Here is a 10,772-nt window from a genome sequence, read left to right as displayed (position 1 = left end):
AAATGTGTAATGACCCATCTTAACGTTATTAAACAACCATCTTATCAATTACGACATCCAACGAGTAGATAACAGCTACACTTGTTCACGAGAAAGTGACATCAGGTTTCAGGAGTTGACGACGCTACACTTGTTCCTGATCTCCCCGTCGGTGCCGGTGAGCACGCCGATGGCTCCCATCCTGGTTATCGAGTTCTTGAAGTCGTCGAAGAAGTCTCCCGGGTGCAGCAGCTTGCCCACCAGCTTGGCCGACCGCTGGTCCGTGAGGAGTGCGGCGTCGGACACGAACAGCCCCTTCCTCTCCTGCAGGTTGGCGTAGTAGTGGTTGTCGAAGTCGGTGCTGCTCCCCGGGTCCATCTCCACCGTCGTGGTGTTGTCCGCCACGCTCCTGCACTTGGTCTTCAACAACGCCGCGTAGGTCGGGTCCAGCGACGGGTCGGTGTCGTTCTCCGCGTTCTGCCCGGTGAAGTTGTACAGCCTCTGGCTGAACAGGTTGCAGTGCCCGACCCCGATGGTGTGTGCACCTGCAGTCAAAGTAGGTTTTCAACACGAATTGCTGGTACCCTTCCTCTTCTTCTTCCTTCCTCCTCCCCTTCGTTAAAGCAACAACAGTAAAAGCAATGTCGACATAGTCTAGTCGCTCGGCGAGCCCACGTTGCACCCCCCACAAGCTGTCGTCGTATCAAGCGACGCCGCTACAGATCCAAAATAATTTTGGCTATTCCCCTCGGCACTGCTTGCACGACGGAACCCGGTTTCGTCGATGAGACAGCCCAACGACCACCGGCCGCCATGAATCACGCCACAGTGCTTCTTGTGTATGATTGCACGACGCCAGCGGTCGTCCTCGTAACAGCGAACGTTATCAACAACCGTTGTTTACCTCGCACAGTGCATGAAGCAGTAGACGCGTGACGCCGACTCGAATTTACTACGGGATCGGCCTATGGTCGACCCAACTATACCTGACAAGACGACGAGATCCTTGACGTGGAGGCCTTTGTTCGCGAATTGCCCGGCCAGCACCGAGAAGTTTGAGGCCGGCGAAGGGAGGTCGGAGAGGGCCTCCGATCGCCGGGAGATTGTGCCGTCCCTCCTCCCGGTCTTCACCTTCCACAGAAGCTTGTTGAACTGCAAATGTATGCATCCGTGAGCGCCACCATCGATGACCACAACCACTGTAGTTTTAGCTCAGGAACAGTACTTGGAAGGAGACAGAGTCCCTCGCCGCCAATGCAACTATATCTGCGCACGAGACCGTCCCCGGGCATGCCGTCTCCAATGACGTCTTCACCTCTTCGATGACATCGAAGCCTGCTAGCGATAGGTTCGGGCCTGCGTCCTTTTCGGCAGTATTGTCGGAGGTCGACTCGATCAAGATGGAGGCATCACAACCCTGTCATCGAGAATGCGAATGCGCATGCATGTTATTTGCCGACCTCTCCCTTTCCTCGAACAAAACTTACTCGTACGTACCCTGACGAAGCAGTCATGGAAGAACAGCCTCAGCAACTTTGCAGGCAGCTCCGAGTTGCTCGAGACGTGATTCCATATGATGCTCCGAACGGTTTCCTCAGCCTGAGGGCAACTCTTCTTGTAGAAGCCCTTCTTCAAGCCTTCAGCTTGGCCTCTCGCACAACTTCCAAGAGCTATCGCTACGGCCAACAGGAGAAGAAAGCTCAGCTTCATCATCTCTGGTCGCGTCCCCCTATCCAAATGAGGCTTCCTCTACTGCCAGTCTTCTTTTCCGCTAACATAAGCTTCACTTGCTGCCCCTTATATAGACTACATTATATATATATATATATATATGGATAGATATAATCTTTCAGTGAAGACCTAAGAAAAGATTTATGAAGAGATCACATAGGTTAATCATATGCCTCAACATTACCAAGGAATCTTTCGTCAACTACTTGACTTATGAACAACTACCAAAACACTGGTGAGTTGCAACTAATTGGAATCAAAGATCAATGTGGAGAGTAAATGCACGTCAAAATTAGATTTATAGTAAGGTAGTGAAAACGAAGACACACGAGGCAGAGTCGCTCTCATAGTCGACGAGAGGGAACGTGGCCTACCGAGGCCATTGCTCTTATCTTGTAGCTCAAGGAACCATTCTTTTCTCTTCTTCACAAATAATTGATGGTGGTCCTTCTAGCTACTAGTACTTTAGGCGGTGGAGGAGGAGATACAAGGACAAGTTCCTAGCTTTCACCTCCCTAACGTTTCTCCGTCGTTCAAGTTAGTAAATATTCAAAATAAATTTAAAAAATTGAATTACGAAATGTCGTGGGAGAAGAAAAACTTGGAGTTCTTTTCTAAATTAAGAATTTTATTTTGAGATTTAATATAATATAGTAAGGATCGACAGTGAAAACCTCTTGAGAGCAAATCTTAGCATATCTTTAGTCCGAGATATCACTTAATCTATACAAAGATGACCCGTGGAAGAGGATGAAGGCATCTTTAGGTGATCTGTCTTGTCTCATCACTTCCTTTTTCTTTTCTTTTCTTTTTTTTTGAGTCATGATCATATAGAAATTAACATATCAAAGAAAAGATGAGAAATAGTTTTCGTCATCGTGCATGATTGGTGGCGAGATGTGTTGGGACGATCCATATCTGACGCTTTAAATGACTAGCTAACCGCATGAGCTAGCCGACGACGAGACGCTATCAATCTTTTTCATTTCATAGACGAGTATGTAACACATTTAAAATTTTCCACGTTCTTCGTGGTTATCTATATTAATAAAAAAAATATTTACTTTCATCGCAACTCGACACGTGACAATACAATCAATGTCGAAATATATTTCAAACATAGTCCAAAATAATAGGTCAAATGAATCTTTTGATTTGCCTACTATAAAAAGCTGGATATGATAATCGAGATTAATTATTATTTACTAAAATTATTCTACTTCGGAGGAGCTATGTTTGAAAACCTATCGTATCTTGATCTTTGTATAAGTCGACAGACTATGATGAGTCTCTCATCTCCATAAAGAAAACGTTTGAATCTTCGATCACATTGAATTTTTTACACACCTCGTAGTCGACGAGTCTCCCTCATTCGTAATGGAAGCGTTTGAACCTTCGACCATATTGAACTTTTTACACACCTCGGTTTAAATTGAATCAGGTTGATCCGAACGATATCATCACAATCATATATATTATTGTTCATGTGATGAGAGAGAAAAATATTAAAATATTTTAGATAAAAAATTATCTAAAAATGAAGCCATAAAGATATAAATCGAAGTGTGGGAAGAGACTTAAAAGATCGGTGACCCCCCTCCCTCTATTTTGCAAGATGAGTCTCCTCACCTATACAGAGTGACCTTGGATGCTCTGTCCGAAAGGTGACATGCTTCTTCATGTCTTCCTCCTTACAGCAGACGACAAAAAAGACCTAAGATCGAAGGTCTTTATGAATATTGAAGAAGAAGATGAAGAAGAAGAAGAAGAAGAAAGACATTGATCTAAGATTGACTTGGTAGTTAAAGTTAGCCATCACTTTATTCGTCTTTTCATGTGCTGATACCTATCGTTCGCAACCATCTGCATATATACAAACGCAGATAATAGCTGTCCTTGTTCTTTGTCGGAGCTCATCTCGTGGCAGTTGGTGCATGCAACCACTGGTGGCGACGCCAAAAAAGTCTCCTTCTCAAAGCTGTAGCGGGCCATGCACGCACTGCGGCCGCCATGGGGATGATGAAGTGTGTCGGTGGCGTTCATTTGTATTTTGCTTCTTTCTCCACAGGCGAAACTACTTATTCTAACATTATCCTTTCAATTATCCGCTTAAACAGTGACCAAACAATCTAACACCGCCATCCTCCTCGATATTCGAGAGCGAGCCAGTGTTCGAGAGAAGAAAAAGACCTTCGAACCAAAGCAGAAAATTCAGAAATCAGCGATAAGACTCAGATCAGAGAAGATAATATAATATTTACATGATTTGGTTTTTTTTTTTTTACATTCATGGAGATAATCATCAAATATAATGGATAAAATTATATCTTGAGTTTTGATCCTTTGTGTACGTCAAAAATTTCGAGGAATAGTTGTGTGGACAAAAGGATAAAGATAGATTATTAGAGATAATTAAGGATGCCCTCTTCACATAATATTTCGTCTCTCTATAATTAAGTATAAAATTTTCTTATCGCACAGATCACTTTTTACGTATTTATTTACTTCGGACTACTAACTTGGATATTAAAGAGATCTTACGACCTCAGTTTTTATGTAAGTGGTAACTTAACGTTTTCGCTTTAGAAACACTTCAATTACACTTTGGACATCTTTACACACGTAGATCAAAACTACAGTAGCCTAATCGAGATGTCAATCGTATCTTTTCATAATACCTTATAAGTCCTTATATATATATATATATATATATATATATATATATATATGATATTTATAAAACAAAAAAAACTCTAATTTATAAGTGATTCTTTTTGTACTTGAATTTGTGATTCTCCAAATAATTTAAATCCCTTTAAGACTCAAAAGATATGATTCGGAGATAAGAGGTTAATCATAATCCACCTTGAAATAAATATTTAATATGTCATCCTAAAAATATAGGAATTCCAAAACCAACTTTCTTTTTGTGCCACTCAAACCTAATCTTCCTTTTCAAAGTGATGTTCAATCCTCTCCATCCCCAATCGCCGATCATTCCACCAAGCTCGATTGGACAGATGACTGTGATTTGGGTGCTCATGAGCTGTTGTTTATGACCGATTCATCAAGCGAATGCGACATATTTCCTTCCAATCGGGCCTTACAAGCGAGAAGTTCAAACTTTGAGAAAGTGGCACTACAACAACATTCTTCATCGTCGAGCTCACTCACCAACACCACACATTGCTACTGTACTATGGTAGTCGTAGTCAATCAAGACAAAATCACCATGACAACAAATTCTATTCTAATTTTTCGATGAGTATATCTGGTACACCATCATCACTAATGTCCTAAGTGTATGTACTACTAATCCATCTTACGATTGTAGAGAATATTCTAAGGTGGATCGACGACTACTATCATCATCAACATCATATTAGTCTCTTTTTAGTACTGTACTATCGTCGTCTCTATCAACTTGAGCATCGAAAGAGGATCGTAGATAGATTTTTGGACATGTCATCAAATAGATTCACTATACTCTACCCCAACCTTATTTGAAGTGTGCAGTAGATTGGAAGATCAAAATTACCCAAATTCTATGATTATTCTTGAGTTGAAGGCATATATGGTTACACCTAAGAATTCTTAAAAGAAAAAAAAAGCAGCTATTTATTAAGAGAAAAAACCTCTTTCTTTCTTGATCATTGTTTCACTCGATATTTCTCTTTTCTTCACATACATACATACATACATACAAAAACATCATCATAATTGTGTTTGGGTCATTTCGAATTCAAAGGCAGTCTCTACTTGTTTCCATTTATTCTTCTTTCCACCCGACATTGCAGCCTTCAATTAATGCTCCCATGAGTGATAAGCTCACAAGCTTCACACAAACTGCTCCATGTCTTGACATCACTCTTCACACAAGCTTCACAAGGCATATAGTTAGCACTTGGGTAGGTAAGGGATCAATTATATATATATCCATCATAATAAATAATAACGTTATACAATTTATATTTTTGGGGTTCAAATCTTGCATGGAGTGAGTGTGGGTTCTTAGCATCTCCTTCTTTGGCCTATGGTGAGCAACTCGATGTTGCTATATATCCTCTCTTGGGAAGACATGTCAACTCTAAATTTAGGTTCTAATCCAATGTAATTAATAATTGGGAGGGAATTTGATGAGATCTTCCGAGATCTAATCCAATTAATATGTATGACTTTTATTACTTAAAGGAATTAAGAAAGAATTCAATTGAGATATGATTTTGTTTGTCGAATTGAGAAATAAAAATGAGTGGAGGAGTGTGAGACCAATTTCAACTAGCAGAGCCGATGAGTTGAGGAGTGTGTGGAGGTAACTTGAGGTGTTGTATACCACAATCAGATAAGCAAGATGTGAGGGCTTGATATTTGCTGCCACCATCAAAGTAAACAATCTTAATTTTAGACTGAAAGAAGTTCTCGACCAATCATCGAAAGTTGGTAAAGACCGTTGAAACTTCAGATTTATGGTGAAGAGGGTATAACCATGTGTATTTGATGAAATAGTCTACGAAAATAATATAAAATCTGAATTTATCAAAGGAAATAATTAGAGCGGGGCCCTAAACATCAGTGTAAATAACTTCAAGGGGTTTATAGCATCAAAAGGCATTATAATCAAGGGAGTATCCAATGAAAACGCAAGGTTTATATTTTGATGTTATCTTACGTGAGGCATATGGACGCAACCACGGATAACATAGACAACCAAACACTTTAAGTTTTTGAAGGTTCGAGGATTTATGAAATAATTTTTCAAATGATGACTCATACTCAAGGACTGGAGTGAGCATACGATTAATGAGGTAGACGACAGCTTGATGGTGTATCCCAAAAAGTTTGTGGCATAGTAGGAGACTCAGGGTTGGGTTGTGAAATGAAAATATAGTCTCTATAAAAATAACATGACGGGACGTAAAGACTTTTCGAGATTGATGGTGTACCCCAATGATGTATATGTGATGGAGTAGGTGGCACAAACTTTGTCTATTGGCGAGTCACTCAAACTTTGTGATGGAAGCCCTACTACAGACCCAACTCAATACCGTCAAGTCCTTGGCTCCTTACAGTACTTATCTCTCACTCATCCAAATATCTCATTTGCGGTCAATAAACTATCTCAGTTTATGCATTGATCATCTACTATGCATTGGTCTGCAATCAAACGAATCTTACGGTATCTTCACGGGACTATCAATCATGGCCTCTTTTTCTGCAAACACTCCCCACTTAATCTCCACGCCTTTGCCGATGCTGATTGGGCAGGGAATTTTGATGACAGAACAATCACGTCTGGGTATATTCTCTTCCTTGGATCTAATCCAATTAGTTGAAGCTCTAAAAAGCAAAAGACAGCTACACGTTCTACAACTGAAGCTGAATACCGTGCCATAGCCACCGCTGTTACATAACTCAATTGGGTCATAAATCTTTTCAAAGAATTTGGCATCAACATCTCCTCTACTTCTACAATATATTGTGACAATGTCGGAGCCATTTATCTATGTGCTAATCTAGTATTCCACTCATAGATGAAACACATAGCTATCGACTTTCACTTCGTGCGAGAATAAGTTGTTAGACATCAACTACGCGTTTCTCACATACATACGGCTGATCAACTAGCGGACTCTCTCACAATAGCCGAGATCTCCCCAACTAGATGTTGTAAATTTGTTAAGTAAAATTCTCTCTTCTAACATGTATAAATAGGGATCTATTTTATTTCTATGAGAATTAGGAAGCTGTCGGCCCAAGTATAATTTTTGTTAGTATTATTAACTCATGGACAAGTGAACAACATTAGTAATTCCCATGAAAACAATCATTAAGATATATATATAGGAAAATAATTAGGCAATGAAAACAGGACGATCTAAGCTTTGCTTGATCATTATAATGTATGGTTTCTATTTTTCGAATACTACTAGATTTTCCGAAACAATAATCCGACTCGTTTTTGATGTGGGAGATGATGGACTTATCTATCCAACATCCTATCATTGATGATGATGGCTCAAAGGGTTTTGATATTATCATCCAATTTTTATATGATTGGTCTCATTTGAGTGGAGTTGGATCATATTGAAGGCTCCATCTCCATCTCCATCTAAACCCTCCATAATCTCAAATTCTAATATTTTCCTCTTTACGAGCAAAGTAAAAAAACACAAGATATTAGCAAGTTTTTCTTTGGTGTTTGCATAATTCATTGGGTTTTTTCGGTCTATCCTTCCACTATATTGCTGATTTTTCTGATCCAAACATGATCAAAATCATTTGCTTTTCCAGACTCCATAAAGATTTAGTTTCGTGTTGTGTTGAAATTCTAATTATATATATTAATTAGGTTCTAAAATAGTACGTTGACTGGGTTTGGTTGGTCATCGTTTTGGTGATGGAAGTATTGGTGTTGGAATGTTGTAATCTGCTTGCTGCTGGTCCAAAGACAAGAAGAAGGCAATGAAGGTTAGGTCAAGTCCCATGTCAACTGGTCCTCAAAAAGATATTTATTGGTACATCTGAGCACTTCAAAGAACAAAAGAAAAATAATTATTAGATGCTTTATTTTTAAGTCATTTAATTTCCACAGAAACCTATCAATACATGAAGAAGAGAAGAGAAGAGAAGAGAGAAGAGAGAGAGAGAGAGAGAGAGAGAGAGAGAGAGAGAGCCCGTTTCTCTAAGGATATCCCGAAGCCAAGCAAGTCTCCCAGAATAGCCTGTTCTCTTCTCCGGGATCCACCACCCGTTCCTCCTCCTCCTCCGCCCCCGATGATGACCGCGTTAACGTACTGCAGTCCTCCGCAGGAGCTCCGTCATCACCGTCACCTTCTTCGTCTTGGGCTTCTTCTTCACGGCCGCCGTCGTGATCGGTCGACTCACCTTCCGAGAAGCATGAGCTGGCGCGAGCAGCGTCGTCGTCGTCGATGCAGCAGCAGGACTCCATGTCATCGTCGTCGTCGTCGTCCTCCGCGACGGGATCGGAAGCCGCCTCGGAGTCTCCTGAGGTCTCCATGGGAGGTGCGGATGTGGTGGCACCAGCAGAGCCTCCCGAGGTGCAACTATATACCGGGAAGAGGCGAGAGGAGAGAAGGTGGCTGTGGCTGAGCTGGAACGCTGTTGCTATCATCCACTGTGACAGATCACTCTTTTCCTGAACAACATATATATACTCTTACCTTTTTATTTTGATCTGATCTGAATAGATGTAACTATCTTTCTTTTATTATCATTTTTTTGAATTATTAGCAAGAGATAGAAAAAAGAAAAAGGAAAAAAAACAAATCAAAATACTGAATGAAATGATTGCTGAGGTGGAGGAATGGTGGGGTGGCCCACCACACGCACCGAGGACGAACGGTGCTCCGTCCGTGGAAGAGGCGATCCCACGAGACGTCAAACGTGGTCGGGCGGTGGTGTGCGTTCGACACCATTTCTCCACATGCCTTTGCCTTATGATGTCACCATTATTAGTATTATATCTTCTGTTCATTGGCCCGTTCGAGTTGACTTCCACGCTAGTGGACAGGCCCTTCTAGAAGAAAACGACGTGGCATTGTAACACGTGCACGCCCATCTCCTCCCCTTCTCGAAAGAAAGGAGACAAAAGATGTCGATACAACCTTTTACATCCTCTAAACTCCATTGATTGACTTATAGTAGTGGGTATACTTTTGTTAAGTTAGAATTGAGTGCATATTAATTTGGATCGAGATAATATTTCAAACGATAAAAGAGTATTTGAAATCATTGGGTTATGCTAATGTTAGAGTTATATGATTATTATTATTATTATTATTATTATTTTTACAAAGGATAAGTAAAGAATGAGAGATTCCAAATAAGATTTTTACGTTATCTTGTCAGTTAAATATGATTTAGATTGATTTATAAGGGATATATTATCGGTTAATCATCCGACACATCATCGTTGTCATGTGTGCTAAAAGGTGAATAGAAACGTTCTTATTATTTATGATCATAAAAATAATCATAAACTTTCTACTTATCATTTATGATAAGAAAGAAAACTACGAGCTTTATTCTTACCATTTATGGTAAAAAACATAATTGTAAGCTTCTTTTTGCCCTTTACGATTAGACATAAAAGCTTGTCGTTAACATAAAGAAAGATGATTTCGTTTAACTATTCATGTCTGTACTAATATATCTCGGGTTACTAACTTGATTGTCGGATGAACTAGTCAAGAAATCTCTTTTGACCTTGCTTTTCGTACAAATGTGATGCCTAAGAAGTTTAATGTTTCCTCTCGAGAATACCTCGAACAACCCTATGTATACAGGTCTAGATTACATCAATCTAATTAAGACGTCAACGACATTTTTTTCTAATACTTTTGTTAAATAAGATATAAGCTCAGTAAATTAACGGATAGATTATCTCATCAAATTGATTCATAAATAAATTAATTAGTCAGTTATCTCATTATATCATATCATGAGAATACTTCAAACAACCCTACGTATATAGGTTCGGACTACATCGAGCTAATTAAGACGTCAACGATATTTTTTTCTAAGTACTTTTGTTAAATTAGACATAAGCTCAGTAAATTAACGGATCGATTATCTTATCAAATTGATTCATAAATAAATTAATTAGTCAGTTATCTCATTATATCATATCATGAGAATACTTCAAACAACCCTACGTATATAGGTTCGGACTACATCGACCTAATTAAGACGTCAACGATATTTTTTTCTAAGTACTTTTGTTAAATTAGACATAAGCTCAATAAATTAACGGATCGATTATCTCATCAAATTGATTCGTAAATAAATAAATTAGTCAGTTATCTTATTATGTCATATCATGATAATATATTATATATCGATGATAATTTAAATTGACATATAAGATGATGATGAAATTTTTTTTAAATATTTTGAATATCAGATTTAATAAAATAAAATAGATAAATTATTCTATACCTTAATTATGTTAGGACAGTGTTGCCATTGAGTCGATTGATCGAAATAATTTTTTTCGGATTTTGCTCGTTAGCAATAGAATACTTTTTGTGGATCGATCTTCG

At 39.1% G+C, this 10,772-nt stretch overlaps 2 protein-coding genes across 2 annotated transcripts; both read right to left on the bottom strand.

Annotated features, from left to right (window-relative positions):
• Positions 1-5: 5 nt before the first annotated feature.
• LOC103972416 (peroxidase 3) lies at positions 6-1,764 on the bottom strand. Its single transcript, XM_009386752.3, has 4 exons — positions 1,477-1,764; positions 1,205-1,396; positions 966-1,131; positions 6-524 (listed from the first exon to the last, which is right to left on the bottom strand). Exons 1-4 carry the CDS (start codon positions 1,690-1,692, stop codon positions 109-111), a joined length of 990 nt encoding a protein of 329 aa, XP_009385027.2. The 5' UTR covers positions 1,693-1,764; the 3' UTR covers positions 6-108.
• A 6,628-nt stretch (positions 1,765-8,392) lies between these two features.
• On the bottom strand, positions 8,393-8,842 carry LOC103972415 (phosphopantothenoylcysteine decarboxylase subunit VHS3). The gene has a single exon (XM_009386751.3). It carries the CDS (start codon positions 8,840-8,842, stop codon positions 8,393-8,395), a length of 450 nt encoding a protein of 149 aa, XP_009385026.2.
• Between the last annotated feature and the right edge of the window lie 1,930 nt (positions 8,843-10,772).

Source organism: Musa acuminata, chromosome BXJ1-11 (genome assembly GCF_036884655.1).
Source record: "Musa acuminata AAA Group cultivar baxijiao chromosome BXJ1-11, Cavendish_Baxijiao_AAA, whole genome shotgun sequence".
Taxonomy (NCBI): domain Eukaryota; kingdom Viridiplantae; phylum Streptophyta; class Magnoliopsida; order Zingiberales; family Musaceae; genus Musa; species Musa acuminata.
Note: the sequence above shows the minus strand (reverse complement) of the source record. Positions and strands in the feature narration are given on the sequence as shown.